The sequence below is a fragment of the Phragmites australis genome, chromosome 7, assembly GCF_958298935.1.
Source record: "Phragmites australis chromosome 7, lpPhrAust1.1, whole genome shotgun sequence".
In the NCBI taxonomy this organism is placed as follows: Eukaryota; Viridiplantae; Streptophyta; class Magnoliopsida; order Poales; family Poaceae; genus Phragmites; species Phragmites australis.
In genome coordinates, this window is record NC_084927.1 from 34,385,473 (window position 1) to 34,403,476 (window position 18,004).

General features: G+C 48.3%; 2 protein-coding genes across 2 annotated transcripts; one reads left to right on the forward strand and one right to left on the reverse strand.

Annotated features, from left to right (window-relative positions):
* Positions 1-4,409: 4,409 nt before the first annotated feature.
* On the forward strand, positions 4,410-12,333 carry LOC133924958 (cinnamyl alcohol dehydrogenase 7-like). Its single transcript, XM_062370723.1, has 5 exons — positions 4,410-4,680; positions 10,323-10,436; positions 10,655-11,168; positions 11,547-11,700; positions 11,905-12,333. Exons 1-5 carry the CDS (start codon positions 4,583-4,585, stop codon positions 12,105-12,107), a joined length of 1,083 nt encoding a protein of 360 aa, XP_062226707.1. The 5' UTR covers positions 4,410-4,582; the 3' UTR covers positions 12,108-12,333.
* Positions 12,334-12,418: 85 nt separating this feature from the next.
* On the reverse strand, positions 12,419-14,943 carry LOC133924957 (pentatricopeptide repeat-containing protein At1g79490, mitochondrial-like). Its single transcript, XM_062370722.1, has one exon. It carries the CDS (start codon positions 14,898-14,900, stop codon positions 12,564-12,566), a length of 2,337 nt encoding a protein of 778 aa, XP_062226706.1. The 5' UTR covers positions 14,901-14,943; the 3' UTR covers positions 12,419-12,563.
* Positions 14,944-18,004: the final 3,061 nt, after the last annotated feature.

Below are 18,004 nucleotides of genomic sequence, written 5' to 3' on the forward strand. Positions count from 1 at the left end.
AGGGGGAGGGGGGGGGGGGGAGGGAAGAGAATGGAGAATGGGGGTGCATTTATAACTGGGCTCTAGTTGGGCTGTGAATGGAGGCCTGTGGGCCCGAGGAAGTTGGTTTTGGACTGTCTTCGTACTGGGATGAGGATTACACAGAGCTTTTTTATTTTTATATTTTTTCGATTAAAAAATTAAATAAATAGATTTCTGATGAAAAAAATTACAAAACTGGGGCGGAGCCCTCTGAAACGTGAACAGTAATCCCGCGATTAACAGTGCTTTGAAGTTTAATTTCTACTACTAACTTCTCTATTCAAAATAGTGATGTTATGTTGCTCCAAAAATTCTAAAACTTTTTATACGTGTTCCATAATTCATGTGCAACCTATTATAATTAAATTCACCAAAAAATCAGGTGTAGAATTTTAACTAAAATTCTCCAAAAAAAGGCTAATTTTATAACTTCTAGCAATTGTTAGGGCCTCAAATAAAAATTTAAAAATCTGGTAAAATTTACTAATATTCTTCTTATATGATGTGATAATTTCTAAAATTATTTTTAGCCCTATATTATATGGTAAAAAAGTGGATTCCTTTGTAATGCACCATTTATATGTATTTTTATAATTTCATGTGATATTCTTCTTTTAAGTTAATTTGAATTCAAACATATATAAACCTACTACTAAAAATAATTTTAGAAATTATCTCATTACATAAAAAGAATATTAGTGGATTTTAACAGTTTTTTAGAAATTTATTTGAGGCCCTAACAATTACTAGAAGTTATAAAAGTAGCCTTTTTTGGAGAATTTTAGTTTAAATTCTACACTGAATTTTTTGATGAATTCAATTAAAATGGGTTGCACATGAATTATCGAACACATATAATTTTTTTTAGAATTTTTGGACTAACAGAACATTATTATTTTAAATAGAGAAGGTAGTGGGAGAAATTGAACTTCAAAGCACTGTTCATCGCGGATTCCTTAGAGTCTCTATTAGAGAGCGGTAGGTATCAAGTTTTATAAAAAAAAATTATTAAAAATCTATTTATTTAATTTTTTTAATTAAAAAAATATATTAAAAAAAACTCGATTACGGAGGTCTGTGCTAGATTGAATTTATTCACACGTTCTTTTCTGAATTTTTTGTTTCTATATTTTTTATTTAAAAATTATAAAACTATACAGCTATTTCTAATTTACAGTAATAGACTTCTACAACTCGTTTAAAGGGCGGGAAGTAAAAAACGTCTATTGAATAAGCGAAAGGTGGAATGTTGTTGTGGATGCCAATAAAAATGATCAACTAGGCTGTGTTTATTGGGTCGGTTCGAGGCACGGTACTGTAGGCACGATCCAGGCACGAGTATAGACGGGCCGGGCCGGGCCGGTATAGCATGGCCAGTCGGGTCATGTCTTGGTCGATGCCTCGGCACGGTGGGCCGGCACAGGCACGACTCAGGCATAGGCACGACCCATCTCACCCCACACTGGTCGCCCGCCCTACGCCACCTCGTCGCCCCGCCCCGCACCAGCTGCCCACGCCGCCCACCTCCGCCACGGCCACACCCCGGCCGCCCGCCCCCGCCCTAGCTCGACCGGCCCCGCATCTCCTCGCGCGCCAGCCCCACCCCTGCATCGCCTCACCGCCTCACCCTACCCCGCCGCTTGGTCGCACCGCCCCCGTGCACGCCTCGGCCACCGACCCAGTCCCGTCCCGGCTGCCAGCCGGCCCCGCCCCGCCACCCGGTCGCGCCGGCCCCGCCCAGCCGCCCGGCCCCACCGCATAACGGCCCGGCATGACCCGTCGTGCCGCAACCGTGCCCGGGTCGTGTTTGGACCGGCCCGACACGGTACTATGCTTCACGACCCGTGCCGTACGCCGAGAGTGCTGCACGCGGGTCGGTACGGCACGACCTATTATAATACCAGAACCTATTAGATCGTACCGAGCCGACATAACTGATCTATTTGACCATCTCGAGATGTCAACATGAAGAGAGAGCAGCAGGGCACTTGCCTTGGTAAAGCTGCAGCACGAAAAAGGTACTATCTCCGTTTGTTTTTATTTGTCACTATTTTTTATTATAGTAAATTTGGTTATTTGTTTTTAAAAAAATATAGATATTTAAAAAAATTATATTATTAGATTTATTATGAAATGAACTTTTTTAATATTGTATATTTTTAATATCTTTATATTTTTTAAGAAAAACCGGATAATCAAATTTACTACACTAAAAATAGTGATAAGTAAAAGTAGGACGACCTTTTTATGTCTTGTCTCTTGTGCTGTCTGACTTTTGATTGTGAGGTGACTAGACTATAGGGTTGAAAAAGGGGCTTGTTTTTTTTTTTTCACCATCTGATCGTAGTATCGATGCTAATTTAATCTCAGATATCGTATCAGCCTTTTTTTGCCGTCTGTTCTTCGAACCGTTTTAGTTGCTAATCAAATTTTAGATATCAAATTAGATCTTAGATAATTATATTAGAGTTAGATGTAAAAAGTTAAGATATCTATCAGATATCAGATATATAAGAATAAAATTAGACATATTTAAAGACTATTCAATAACTTTTTAAAGCAATCTTTCAAAATTTATAACTTTTTTATACGGAGTGAGATGAACATAATTTTTATAAAAAATTATAGCAAGAGAGAAAAATCTCTCCTTCCAATTTTAAGGGCTTTAACATGAAAAAAAAGGTCCAACACCAACGAACGCGAGTGTTTCATCACCATCCCACGGAAAGTTCTGCTCTCATCACCTTCGTCACAATATTCACTAAGAGAGTTTGCAACAAGAAATTAAAATGTGTGCAACTTCAAAAGTAAACACCCGCAACAAGTGATATTTAAAAATAAATTCAGCATCCCCTTAAATGTTATTGCAACACCCAGCTAGATATGACACTGTCAACATCTCCCATACACAACATTTCAAGATCGAGAAATGCAAAAAAGTAAAAAAGAAAATAGTTATGCAATATTTGGAAAACACTCTCCCAACATCTTAAGTAACCTATTGCAACATTTGAAATAAACAGTCGCAACACATTTTCGTTTTGTATGCGTAACTCAAATAGTAACATCAAGAAATTCTTCAGAAAAAAAATCCATTTTAACATTTTACCATTGCAACATTCTAGTATATAGTCTCCAACATTTTGAATTATACATTGCAACAGATCTCTCAGCGAAAAGAAAAAAAATCATTCCATGGTTTTCTTGCAACATTTCACAATATAGCTTACAAGATCCCTAATCACCTATTGATGCGTCCCTAAACACCAAACACCTGCTGCAACATCGAAAGGAAAAGCTAATCTCAACCAAATCACATGTTGCGGCATAAAAAAAAAAGTTGTTGCAACATTCCAAGTCAAATGGATCATCTAGAAATACTAATCCTAACATCCAAATTACGTGCTGCAACATGGAAAAAAATCTATGCAGTGTAGAGAGAGATGGGAGGGAGGGAGAGGGAGGTGGACAGCAACCTCACTGGTTGCCAATCTAGTCCAAGGCGTGTGTATTTGTGCGGGCGTGTAGAGAGAGACGAGGGAGGGAGAGGGAGGCATGGTGACACCCTCACGTGGTACCGGGAGCAGGTTCACAAATTGGATACACACTCGAAAACTGATCGGAATCGATAACCTTGGTAACCACAGTAACCCTCGGTAGAATTTGATAGAAACTAGTTAAATTTTATCTAATTTTTGAAATTTTTGAATTTCTAATTTGAGTTTGATCGGTAACCGTTCGGTTTCTAACTACAGTGAGGACTGAATTGACCGATAATCTCGATGACCGAGCGGTTATTGTCGCATTTTGAACCCTACTTGGGAGGCGTAATGGCGTCCTCACCAACTAGCGATAGAGATGGTCATGGGGAGGAACGGGACCTTGGCTCCCGATTCAGCCGATGGTAGCTTGTCGGAGCCCCAACGCCACACGTGGAGGAGGGAGATGGGATTTTTTTTCGGGTGAGAGAGAGAGTTGAGTTGCCTGTGTCACCTCAGATGAGCAAAAGTGAGAGACAAGGGAGGGGAAGACGTTTGAAAATTGGAAATGCATGTGGGCCATAGGTGCCACATTGGAGTGGACAATGGGAGGAAACACATGAGCTGGTCCAGGGCGTTCCACGCATCGGACGTAAGGCAGGGAACATTACCGAATATAATAATTATTTAGGATATTAACACGATCTTTTAACGTAACGTTTTTATTTTTTTTAAATACATTATTCTGTGAATAATTAAATATACTATGAAAATATTTTTAACGGTAAAGTTCATTCTTCCTAGCCCCGATTTCTTACAATAAAGACAAATTTTCTATTGGTTTATGACATAGTAGAATCGTGGTTTTGTGTAGGACACTACGCGAGCGGGAGAACCACGGCGCGCCAACACGTTTGGGACCCAACGCCGCGGCGGTCTCGCGCCATAAAGGGAGCGGCAGCTCTAGAAGCGGTCTCGCCGCCACTCGCAACAGCTCGACAGCTCCTCCGCCACCCCCACGGCTAATCAAACCGTCGCGGCACCCTTCCCCAGAGGAGAGGCTCCCCCCTGCCCGGGCCGCGATGGCGCCAGCGGAGTCGGAGCAGCACCCGCGGAAGGCGCTGGCGCTCGCAGCGCACGACGCCTCCGGCCGCGTCACACCCATCCGCATCTCGCGAAGGTACGCGCGCGCTCGTAGACGGCGGCGAACGCCGCCGCCGAACGCTCATTACTCCCTAGTGCAACTGTACCCTAGTGCCTCGTCCAACTGCGGTTGCCGGTTGTTTCCTCCGGTCGAGAAAGGGTGGTGCTTGCCTTGGCTTGGATTTCAGGTGCAATGTAGGATTGGCAAGACGATGGCGCGAGTAGAATCTTACGGCCTTGTCACGCGTGGAAATAACTCGGCAAATTTCGCTTCCAATTCCAGCGCGACCTTGAGGTTCTGGATTCCTGTTAGCATCCGCGCTAGGGCCTGTTTTGGCTGAGCGTATTTCATTGGGAACTTTTAGAATCAAAATCTCAAAATTCCTAAAAATATGCCCCTCGTTCAACAGCCCCTTAGTTTGTCATCTTTTATGTTGTTTTCTCAGTTCAAATTAAATTTGAGCATCAGTGTGCAGTGCACATCTGCAAACGAACAAAATTTAATGTTCAGTTGTAGATATTTCAGCTCAGCCCTTCTGTTCGAAATTGTCCACAGTTAAATCTTGAATGACTCCAGTAAAATCCTTGTAGGTTGCACACCTGACAATACAATCTTTCCTGAACTGCAAACAACCCCATGCATGGATTGCGGTGACTGGTAAATTGGTGATAGCTAATGCATCACCTTCAGCCATCCATCCATAAACAGTGTGCATCCGGTACCAGATCTGGTCAGATCTCAACTGCACGTCCCTGCAGAAATTTATTGAGGCCACTACCTGCTCCTGCCCTTGCAGTTACCCTACCTTCCTCTCTTCATTGTGCAACCTTTCTGGTTCCGGGTTGCCACTATCACACTCACCATTCCCTTCTGGAGTCTGGACCTCCTCGCAAGAAAATAAATGTTCATCACGAGCGTTGGTCCGTGGATCGGTGGATGCATGGATCGTGCGTTTCTACCGGTAGGCCCTGATGCACATGGAGAGTTTATGTGGCTGCGTGTTCATATTTAGATATGCATTTTCCCTCCCTTGGACAGGCGTACCTTCGCGGCCTACGAACCGAAAATGGAGAATGAAGATGAACATGTCGAAAATGGATAGATATGTTGGTTGCATCCGTGAGACTGTGACACCGGTGTTGAAGACGCTGCCAGATTTTGTGTGTGCACTGGCCTTTTCCAATTTCCACAACCATGCAACCATCCAGTGGCGGACCAGCTAAAATTTTTAGTTAGGGCAAACTCGAACGACAAACTAAATTAAAAGTAAAAATACACCATATACATACCACATTCGTATATTGCAATCACACATGTAATGATAAATGAACGACGTAGAAGAAGATTTCAGATGATACCTCTAATATGAAGAAATAAATAATAGTTCTTGCACCAACACCATATAATTCAAAATACACCAAAAGATAATGGATCAAATCAACCTATCGATTTAATAAAGATCATTTAGTTAGTGATAATGAAGCGATTATATACCTTAAAATTGGTGAAAATTATGAGAATATACACACCACTAGTAAAGCACTAAGCACGTCTACATCATTTAGATTTCCTTGGCAAGTCCATTTTTCGGTCTTTAATGACTTGAAACCTCTTGTTAATTTTATCATAATCAAGTCCTTTAAAAATATCCTTCTCAATGTAGCACAACATTAAATAATTGAGCCAATCATCGGACATCTTATTGCGCAAATCTGTCTTGATTAAGTGCATAGCCTAGAATGCTCTTTCAACTGATATTGTTGCCATTGGTAGGATCAATACTAACTCAATGAGGCGATAGACTAATGGAAAAATAATATGCTTTTCAGTTTCAACCATCTTCACGGTCAAACTTCCAAGATCATGACAAGTAGTGAAATCATCAGTTCTTCTCACACGGATAATGACGGTCTCAAGTTGATCCTTTATAAGAGGATGATCAACAATTGTGAAATCTTCGTCATAAATCTCTGTTAGTTGAGCAATCTTATCAACATCAAACTTAGAGAAGGAATTTCTTGGATCAAAACAAGAAAAGCAAACAAGCAACTCCAATGATATCTCATTGAAGTGATGATCCATTTCTGTGATGATAGCATCAAGTGTAACAAAGAATGTATCAACACGGTAATCATGCTCTTGAGTGATTAAGTTCCCATCAAGCCTTATCGACCCCATCTTGATATTGCCTCATCCATATTTGGTATTGGAATATGTTTTGCAACACAAAATGATTTAACTTCTTTCAATAACGGCTCCCAACCTTCATTTCGGAAGGTGATCAAATGTGCTTTGACATCAACAAGCAATGACATGGCTTGAACAATATTTTGATCTTTTTTTTGCATCAGGAGAGATAAATCATATGTGATACGAAACACTTTCAACATCAACTTCACATTTAAAACAAAGAAAAAACTCTCCATTTTACACACCAAACCTCCATTTTCCACAATAAGATCAATACCTTCTTGTTCATTTTCTTCTTGTTGTGGTTGTGGCTGTGCATCATCAATGATAATCTCAATTTGTGCTATATTAGATACTACGACTTCAATGTTAGCATAGTTTTCAACAACTTCTCCGGCTGTGGAATCGGTGGCATTGCGATTTTCATAGATGCTTGGGTGGTTGGAGCTCGAGGAGCCACCACTCAAACTTGTAAAATAGTTCTTCAAATCTACACAATAAGACAATAAATCAATAAGTACATGTTACACTAAGCTAATTACTAAATCACTGAAATTTTCAATCAAACAATAACAAATTTTATAATTATTTTAGTCTTCTTGCCGATTCCTTTGTTGTTGTTCCTGGTGAGGTTCATGCTGGTGGCACAGTGAAAGAGCCTAGAGGGGGGGGGGGGTGAATAGGCTTTTTCTGAAAATTAAAACAAAAAAAACAGCGGATTAAACTGCCGGATATTCCGGTGAAGTCCGGATACTCCGGTATGGTCCGGAGTATCCGGTCTAGTCCGGAGTATCCGGCCTGACAGGGATTTTCAGAATAAATTTGAACTAAAGACCACAGCTAGAATATAAGAGTTGCACTAGGTCAAGTAGATATTACAAAGCTAGAATAACACTTAAAACTAGCAAGGTTGACACTATAGCAATTTAAATGACAAATTACCAAATGCACACGATAAAGTAAGTTTCGCAAATAAGAACACAAGAATATATCTCGGAGTTCGGCCACCTCACAAAGAAGTACCTACGTCTCCGTTGAGGAGCTCACAAAGAGCCGGGTCTTCTCCAATCCTATCCTCTTCTAGCGACCACAAAGATCAAGCTAGAAATTCTTACTCAATATGAAGTTGCTTACAAACTTCCCGAGACACACCACAAGTTTCGGGCGCTCTTCGGGCGACTCCTTTTCTTCTAGAAGCCCAAAACTTCAAGGGAGATGTTCACAGTAGAAGCTTGATGAAGAAATCAATGCCCAAGTGGCTTGAACCCTCTCCAAACACACACTCTCAATTTGTGCAAATTTTGCTCTAGAAATGATTGGAGGGGCTTTGAATGCTCTTAAAGTGCTCAAGAGGTCTCAAGAAAACCAGCCACAGCAAGCTCTGAATGCTATGGAGAGAGGGGGCATTTATAGCCCTCTCTCACAGACTAGCCGTTACTGTTTTTGTCAGAGCTTACCGGAGTATCCGGTGTACACCGGAGTCTCCGGTCCTAATTCTAAAAACGGCGTCAGAACGGTCACGAACGTGTCAGAACTAGCCGTTATAGCTCTGTTTAATTACCGGAGTCTCCGGTGAACACCGGAGTCTCCGGTCCTGACAGATTTTCCAAAACAGACTAAGTCCGGAGACTAGCCGGATCCTCCGGCATCTCCAGGTACCGGAGTATCCGGTGAATACCGGAGACTCCGGTCTTTATTTCTTTTTATCAAAAAGATTAAATGCTAACCGAGAGCCTCTGCCGGAGTCTACCTCGGAGACTCTGACTGCACACTAAACATTTTACCGGAGTATCCGGTGAACACCGGAGACTCCGGTCTTTTTCTTAAAAAGATTAAACCGTAACCGAGACTCTCTGCCGGAGGCTCTCTCGGAGACTCCGGCTGAACGCTGAGTACCGGAGTATCTGGTGAACACCGGAGACTCCGGACTCTGAAGTTTTTCAGAAAGAGTTTCGTGTCCGTGAGTGAATGTGTCTCTCAACTGGGTGGTTCTAAAGAATCTCTTGAGCATTGAGACACATTCAAGCAATTAAATCCATCCATCTATGAAAAAATCTATCCTAGACTCAATTTCAAAAGTAAAATGAATGTAAGCCCTATCTTGTGCCCTTCGTTGATTCTTCAATTGTTTCGGCGGGCGTCAAACGTTATTTACCTTCACAACTAATGCTTATACCTGTTCAATACTCGCAAAGCATGTTAGTTCTTTAATCGTTTTGTCATCAATAAGCCAAAATTCACTTAGGGGGCCTAGATGCACTTTCACACAGCGGCCTCAGCTAATACCAACTCCCGCCAGAATCGCTGTTATAGCTGAAGTAGTAGGGAGGCTACGGCCATGACCGTGCCCGGCAGCGCCAGCAGGCGGGGCACCTCTGGCCTCCTCTTCCTCCATCAAGACATCAAGGCTCCAGCGTTGCTGCGTTGGTGACATGGGGAAGCCACACTCCTTTGAGTCTCCAATTTGGGGGCTTCGGGTCACTGGCTGTCTGGTTGCTGAGGCACGTCGCGCCGTTGCCGCAAGTGCAGACACGCCGCAGCAAGACCAGGACTCTTGAGTTCAGATGGTGGGATTGAGATGGGGATCAATGGGGTCTGAGAGCTGCCGAGCTGGGACCGTGCACCTCTGGGCTACCCCTTCCAAGCTTCCAGCAGGCATCACGGATTCATGGCCCAGTGGCCCACGGCCCACCAAGCTACCCTTCGTTTCTTTTCTCCCCAGCAGACATCAACAGAGGCACAGAGCAATAGTCAACAACGGTTGACGAGCTCGTGGGAAAAAACAGCTTCGTTTCTTCTCCACCACCGGCCGGCTGGACGCAGCCACACAGCCACGCAGGGCAGGAGCGTAAGGCTCGACGGAGGGGGGGTACAGCTGTCCGCCGATAACTGGGGCGGCCACCCCACCTCACTTATAGGGAGGGTCTGCCCCTGCAACCATCTATTTGATGGTAAAATTGCTGCCTGCCTCTTCCTCTATGCCAGGTCTCCTGCTAGTATTATGGCGATGAGTTTTCTTTCAGCAATAACTATAAAATCCTATGCGGGAAGTAGGTCATACCGACAGCAATTTAAATGATTTGAAGGGTCGCACTTAAATTCTAACACAACCTATTCCAAAAATGTAAATGCCAATACAAGACGTAAAAGTGAAACAGTGGTTTCCGGGTTTGGACTGGTAAAAGTTATTTAGTGTGAAGATGAATTGGCCACTTCATTGCCCGCATCTCGGTCTGGAAAGATAGCAAGGAAACGTTTTCAGTTGAACCATGATTAAGTAGTCTCTTGCAACTATGCGACAAGCTAATTGGTGAACCGAAAGATAGTTGTGTTTACACTTAAATACTATTCTGGATGTATATTATTTTGGTGTAACGATAAGAGTCAATAAAACTTTTTTTATTAAAAAAACGCTTGAGCCTTCAAACATATCGAACAGATAAGCAGATTTGGCTGGTGATGATGCTTAATACTTTGCCAATTTGCAGGGACACTGGAGATGACGATGTCGCTATACAGATACTGTACTGCGGGATATGTCACTCTGACCTGCACACCATCAAGAATGAGTGGAGGAACGCCATCTACCCAGTTATTGCCGGGTACTTCATCAATTATTGTTATTGTCCCATCACTACATACTTGCATCGAACCAGTCCGAATTAACGAACTGTTAATGGTATCCTCTCTGAATCTGATAATACTACGCCTAACATGCGGCCATCTCAAATTCTCTATGATCTCACCTTCAACACAGAGGCAACTCTGCCTCGCTGCTCTGAAGTCTGAACACACAGATAATGCTTGTGGATGGATGCAGACACGAGATCGCCGGACTGGTCACCGAGGTTGGCAAGAACGTGCAGAAGTTCAGCGTTGGCGACAAGGTTGGCGTCGGGTGCATGGTCAACACTTGCCAGTCCTGCGAGAGCTGCAATGAAGGGTTGGAGAACTACTGCTCCAAGATCATCTTCACGTACAACTCCCGTGACAGGGATGGCACCGTCACCTGCGGTGGCTACTCCGACATGGTCGTCGTGAATGAGAACTTCGTCATCCGGTTCCCTGACAGCATGCCCCTCGACAAAGGCGCACCTCTGCTCTGCGCTGGGATAACCGTGTACACTCCCATGAAGTACCACGGGCTGAACGAGCCGGGGAAGCATATAGGCGTGCTCGGCCTTGGTGGGCTTGGGCATGTCGCTGTGAAGTTCGCAAAGGCGTTCGGGATGAGAGTGACCGTGATCAGCACATCGCCGGACAAGAAGGAGGAGGCTATGGAGAGGCTTGGCGCGGATGCCTTTGTTGTCAGCAGCGATGCTAATCAGATGAAGGTAAGAAATGTTTGGTTGGGTTCATGGGGCCTCAAGCAGTTCAATTAATAGATAAATTGAATGAATAAGTCGCAGATTTAAAACTCCTGCACTAGTGCTAGCTTAGTTAATAAGGGGCCACCTTGCATTGCATTAGTTAATAATCGAATTGTTTCTTGTTTGTTGCTTACTCAAACTTCATTCAACTCACATGGCGGGACCTGCCTGCCTATCTATCAATCTATTGTAGTTAGGGTACTAGCATCCTTGGTGAAATTCTGTTGCCTGATTACCAAACATCCAAAGTTCTATGGACTCAACTTCTGATCAGGTTATTGTAGATCATATTATCTTATTTGCCTCGGTATTTACTCCTGTACTTGGATCTATGTTTTACAGTCTGCTATGGGCACCATGCATGGCATTATAAACACGGCCTCTGCAAGCGTGTCCATGTACCCTTACTTGGGGCTCCTCAAGCCCCAGGGCAAGATGATCTTGCTTGGCCTGCCTGAGAAGCCTCTGCAGATCTCTGCCTTCGCTTTGGTTGGCGGTAAGTCAGTCTCTGAATTCTGATAAACCGTGTATACAGGGACCATTTCAATAGTTGCACGCGGCACAGCATTTCGCTGTGTTCGATTTCTCAGAAAAATTGCAACGCATATATATATTTATATATATATATTGTGCAATGCTACTCTGATGATCTTCCATGGTGATGACTGATGAGAATTGTTGCGACAATCTGTGCACACAGGCGGCAAAACTCTGGCCGGAAGCTGCATGGGGAGCATCAGGGACACGCAGGAGATGATCGACTTCGCCGCTGAGCACGGGTTGACGGCCGACATCGAGCTGGTCGGCGCTGAGGACGTGAACTGGGCCATGGAGCGCCTCGCCAAAGGCGAGGTCAGGTACCGCTTCGTCATCGACGTCGGTAACACCCTCGTAGCGGCATGACTAGCGAGCTCACCGGTCTCAGCTCTGTAGTATCTATACAATCTAGCTACGACACCTGATTCCTACTTGAATCAATAAATGTACTGAGAGTGGTATATTGCCTAAACATACTGTGTTGTGCGCTATATATTGTGTGATATGGGAAGGAATTATATCTGGACTATGAAGCCATGCATTATGCAATTGTACTGTTTGTCTTAATACATCATATACCCATACTATATGCTGACGCTCTTAAGCAGCCGAACAGAATCTGACACGCAGAGAGAAGTGCCATTTGCATCCTTCCATTCTCTCTCTTGCTCCCAAGATGATCCAACCATTTAAAAACTTTATATTATTGTACTTGTGCACACAGAGAAACGGATGGACATGCTCATGGTTTGATGAAAGCTTTAGTATACAAATACATTTCAGCTAGGGGATAGTGTTCAAGCTACATCATACGCCATCACATCACCTGGGCATGCCAAGGGATCTGGGGAGGGCAAGCGACCGGACCTCCGGCGCCGAGCTCGGGAACATCACGTTGAGCCTGTGCATGAGGACGTCGGCCTTGGAAGGTATCTCGTTCAGCAGGAACTGCTGGACGATCGGCTTCTTGAACCACTCCAGCACGGAGTCGCCCGGCGCCCGCAGGACGACCTTGCTCACCTCGAACGGGGATTCCAGCGATGCCAGCACCTGCGCCACCACCATCTTGAGCGTTGGGCCCGTCACCAGCTTGATGCGCCGCGGTACCACCCCGTAGTAGAGCATCCGCTTCCTGAACCGGTGCAGCGTGTGCACCGTCGCCACGAGCGCCGCACCCACAGACAGGTTCCGGACGTCCAGGGACCAGGCGATGTGCTGGTCGAAGACGATCGCCTTGGCGAACAGCTTGTTCTCATAGGCAACCTTCCACACGCAGCGGGCACGGTTCATCTGCCCCATGAGCACCAGGTAGTTAAGGAGGACGTTCACGAAGTACCTGGCCGCGCTCTCCTCGTTGTCGTAGTCGATGCCCTGGAAAAACTCGCGCACGAACGAGAGCACTGGCTTCTTGCGCTGCTCTGGCCCGGTGAATAGCCCGCACATGAAGTCATGCGCCTTGTGCTTGCTGGCGCTCAGGATGTCCATGATCGCTCGCTCGCTGCCCTCGTCCTGGCACCGCACCAAATGTGCAAGGATGGATGTGTAGAGAATCAAGTCCACCTTTGCTGCCCCAGCGACATATGTCTTGAGCAGTGGCCGCGCCGAGTCATACAGCCCTGTCTTCATACAAGACTCGAATAGCTGCCTTATGATGAAGTTGTTGGTCCTTATGCCGGCCGAGCCCATGAACCGTAGCCACCGGAGTGCGAGGTCAGTCGATCCATCCTTGATGTAGATCATCAGCAGGTCACTCGCAGTCACCTCAATCGGGAACCCTGACGCCTTCATCTCCAGCAGCACCTTCGCAGCCAAATCCAGCAGCCTCTTATTCGCCAGCATAGTCAGCAAGGCTGAAAACATGCTTAGCCCCGGCCTTGTCCCTGCATTCGCCATGGAGTGATACAACCGCATCGCTGCATCCACCTGCCCTGCCGAAGCATGCATTTCCACCAGACATGCATATGTGGCCGGTGTGGGGAAGAAACCAGCCTTCTCCATGTCACCGAACAACCTGGTGGCGACATCCAGCCTCCCAGACCGCGCATTAGCCTCAACCACCATGGTGTACAACCCGAAGCTCGGCCGGAGCCCTCCCCGCCTCATCTCCTCCCAAAGCTCCATCCCAGCATCAAGCTTCCCTGACCTCACCAGCCCCTCCACCATGGCGGTGCTTACTGACGTGCTCACTCGGTGCCCCACTGCCACCATCTCTCTGTACATCCCCATGGCCGTGTCAAGCCTCCCTGCCTTGGCCAGCACGTCCACCATCACTGAATACACCCCAGCTGGCGCCCGGCCAACTCCCTCCCTCTGCTTCATTTCATCGAACATCTTGCGTGCGGCGTCGATCCTCCCGGAGCGCGCCAGCGCAGGCACCGCGAGCTCGTACGTGCCCTCGTCGAGCGCGCAGCCCGAGGCCGCCATTTCGTCGAGCACCTCGAAGGCCTTGAATGCGAGGCCCCTGGTGAGCAGCAGCGAGAGGAGGGCGTTGTAGGCGGGCGTCTCGAGGCCCCTGAAGCCGGCGTCGCGGAGGCGCTTGAAGCAGTAGAAGCCCGGCTCGAGGAGACCGTGAGTGGCGAGTGCGGAGACGACGGCGTTGAGCGTCTTGGGGAATGCGGCGGGGTCGGGGAGCGCGAGGGTGTCGTCGAAGAGGGCGAGGAGGTCGGAGGAGTGGGTGGCCGGCGGGAGGCGCGCCGCGAGGAGGGAGGAGAGGTCGTCGGAGGGGACGAACCAGGGCTGAAGGCGCGCCCAGGCGACGAGGGAGATGAGCGGGGTGGGGTCGGAGGCCGGGAGGGAGGCGGCGGCGAGGAGGAGGAGGGCCGGGTCGGGCGCGGAGGGGAGCGCGGAGAGCGCGGCGGAGAGGGGCGCGCCTGAGCGGTGGCGGAGCGCGAGAGCCGCAAGTCGGGCGGCCGCGGTGGGGCGCGGGAGCGGATGCGCGGAGGCGCCGGAGAGGATGGTGGGGTCGGCGCCCGGCACGGCCGGCCGGGCGCCGGGCGCCGAGGAGAGCAGCGTGCCCGACTCGTCCAGGTACTCCACCGTGTCCGTCCACTCGGGCGGCGGCGGCTCGGACGAGAGGCCGCGCCGGCGCCGCGCGAGGGGCAGTGAGGCGGCGCCGCCGCGGATGCGGGTGCTGCGCGCGAGGCCGACGCGGAGCAGCATCGCGTGGGTCTCTGCGCTTCGGCTCGGCGTCGGCGGTTTGGGGCTAACTAGTCGCCGCAGGTGAACAAGGAATTTTTTTTTACATATTTTTTTCTTTAATAATTTCAAAATACACGTGTGTTTCAAAAAACCTATATCTAACCTATCGTCGCCCGTTCAACGGTCGAGAATAAGGTCTCACCCGTTGAACGGGTGAGATGTTGTGGGTCTAGGTGTCTGTGGCTTTTATGCGATTTAATTAATCGGAGAGAGAGGTAGATCTCGCCCATTCATTCGGCGAGATGAAGTTCTCGCCCGCTGAACGGACGAGACCTTGATCTCGCCCGTTCAGTGGATGACATCTTGTACTCGCCCACTGAATAAGCGATATGTGCATATATATAGGAAATTTTATTTGTAATCTGTGTATATAAATTTGTTTAGACGAAAATTTAAAAAATAGTGCATATTTAGTATAGAACCCGGTACGAAGGTAACATACGCTGACAAACATTTTATGGGACATGGAGTTTATCGCAACAACAAACATTGGCATGTACGGTACGTCTGAAGACTAACCTAATAACGTGCCGCTACTATACCTAACATGTCTTAGGGAATGAAAATAGACCTGTCGGTGTATTTAGAACCAGGGGTCCCTAAGTCCCGAGGCCAGGCCGGCCATCCACCACATGTCACCACCCTGCAAGGTAGGTAGAAGCTAAGTCCCGGGAGAAGGTGCTCGGGGTCGCCGCTTCTGGTTCCCGAGCACCCTAGTTCCCCGATGATCCGCAGAGCCCAAATACCAAAAAGGAAGTGCTCGGGAGAGAGTGCTCGGGGCTGCACGTGGCAGCCCCCGAGGACTCGGTGCCCCGAAGGTCCCACCGAAGTGCTCGGGAGAGAGTGCTCGGGGCTGCACGTGGCAGCCCCCGAGGACTCAGGTGCCCCGAAGGTCTCACCGAAGTGCTCGGGAGAGAGTGCTCGGGGCTGCACGTGGCAGCCCCCGAGGACTCGGTGCCCCGAAGGTCCCACCGAAGTACTCGGGAGAGAGTGCTCGGGGCTGCACGTGGCAGCCCCCGAGGACTCGGTGCCCCGAAGGTCCCACCGAAGTGCTCGGGAGAGAGTGCTCGGGGCTGCACGTGGCAGCCCCCGAGGACTCGGTGCCCCGAAGGTCCCACCGAAGTGCTCGGGAGGGAGTGCTCGGGGCTGCAAGTGGCAGCCCCCGAGGACTCGGTGCCCCGAAGGTCCCACCGAAGTGCTCGGGAGGGAGTGCTCGGGGCTGCAAGTGGCAGCCCCCGAGGACTCGGTGCCCCGAAGGTTCGCGCAAGATCATTCAACGACCCGAAGGGTCCCGTCGTTAGGGTGTCATCCAGTCAAAGGCCCAATACCGCATTTAATAGGCACGCGCGGTCTGACATCCTGACATCCTGACATTCTCAGCTGCCCACGCCCCAGTGTCAGACCCTGCCATGCACTAGCAGGGGGCCGTGGGTCCATTAAATGCATGGGTCCCGTCCCGTTTCATCCAGGTGCCTCGGGATAACGTTGCCAGAATCGAAGCGCTCCGCCTGCCACCCTGCCCTGGCAGAAGAACAAGACAGGGTGGGCGCACTGGGCACCTCTGAGGCTGACCGGTGGGCCCCTTTTAGGGCGCCCCGAGGCTTCCGCAGCGGCTGGTGGTCGAATGCGCGCCGCATTTCTCCACGGCCCCTGTCACTTCGCCAAGATGAAATGATTACGCCTTTCTCCGTGGCACCTTGGCATTCGCGTCCCCTCTTTCCCATTCAGGATATGTTGAGGTCGGCGCGCCTATAAAAGGAAAGGATGGAGAACACTAAAAGGAGAGAGCAAGAGCCCCCGACCACCAGACAACCAACAATCTCCGACGAACCAGGCAAAAGATAGATCGACGGACATTCGAACCAGCTCAAGTTAAGTTAGAACATAAGAGCCTCAAGCTCTTTGTAAACAGTTCTCCCTTTAGAACCAGATACCCCCTTGAAGAATCTCCTTCAAGGATAAATATAGCACTCATACAGGAGTAGGGTGTTACGCCTCCGTGTGGCCCGAACCTGTCTAACACCCGGCGTACCCCCTTTTTTCTTGCATTAGGGTGATCGTCTCCCACTAGCCATCGCATTTATTTCCGTTCCTGCTTATTTCCCAAACAAGCTTTCCCAGGATCATCCCCCCGGCCGAATCTCTAAAAAGGGGTCTCTCGGGATCCCTGCGATAGGAGTTCACTCTCCGACAAGACCAGTTACAGTAGATGCTCTCTACTGAGTGCACCTAGGATATTTTCCCTTTCTCAGGGTATCGGGGCCCTGCTCCTTAGCCCGACGAGCTCTCTCCCGCTTCCTTTCTCTCTCTGCTTCGCGTGCTTCAGCCTTGGCGCACTTCACCGCTGCATGTCTCATGCGCTCCTCCTCTTGACGTTTTAGCTAGAGTTCCTCCTGCTATTGCTCGTACTCCCGGCGTTTGTACGCTTCCCTCCTCTAACACATGCTCATGTTGACCCACCGCTTCTGGTGCTCATCTTGCTCTATGTCTAGCCATTTCATGAAGTCACAGATAGGTGGAGGCGACTTGACAAACAAAAGAAGATGAGAGATTAGTAAGACATTGCATGAAATCAAATGAAAAGTGCCACATGAGTGATCTATGCCGCTCTACCGGTGGGTACTCGTACGGTCCATGTCGAGGCTTGTCGTACTGGTAGTTGGCACACATGAAGAAGCGTAGGCCATAGGTGTAGGAGATGTTCGGAGACTCGCGAAGCCTACAAAGGTCGCCACAGAAGCACCGAAGAACGAGTGTCTCGCCGTAGTAGGGGTCGAAGAGGAACTCGGGGCCGAAGACGTCCTCGACGGGTCGGCGCCAAGCGTCGGAGGTACCGGTGCGTGAGGCGGCACGGTGAAGCTGCCGGACGGTCGTGGCGGCATCTGAGCCGACGCTCGTGGTCTCGTAGAAATGTCTGAGGACGAACTGCAGCTCATCAATCTGAAGGCCTTGGCCACGCTCTGGATAATCCGGTCAAACGCCGCGCTCATCTCAGCCCTGGGGACCTCACCGCCACTGTCGAGCCGCAGCTTGGACGCACGTGCCTCCGCATCAATCTGGTGCAG

What these genes read in the sequence shown, in the direction of transcription:
- LOC133924958 (XM_062370723.1), top strand. Translation starts at nt 4,583, where the DNA reads ATGGCGCCAGCGGAGTCGGAGCAGCACCCGCGGAAGGCGCTGGCGCTC. An exon ending in ATCTACCCAGTTATTGCCGG is followed by an intron (nt 10,437 to 10,654) that starts GTACTTCATCAA and finishes GGATGGATGCAG; the next exon opens with ACACGAGATCGCCGGACTGG. An exon ending in TGCCTTCGCTTTGGTTGGCG is followed by an intron (nt 11,701 to 11,904) that starts GTAAGTCAGTCT and finishes CTGTGCACACAG; the next exon opens with GCGGCAAAACTCTGGCCGGA.
- LOC133924957 (XM_062370722.1), bottom strand. Translation starts at nt 14,900, where the DNA reads ATGCTGCTCCGCGTCGGCCTCGCGCGCAGCACCCGCATCCGCGGCGGC.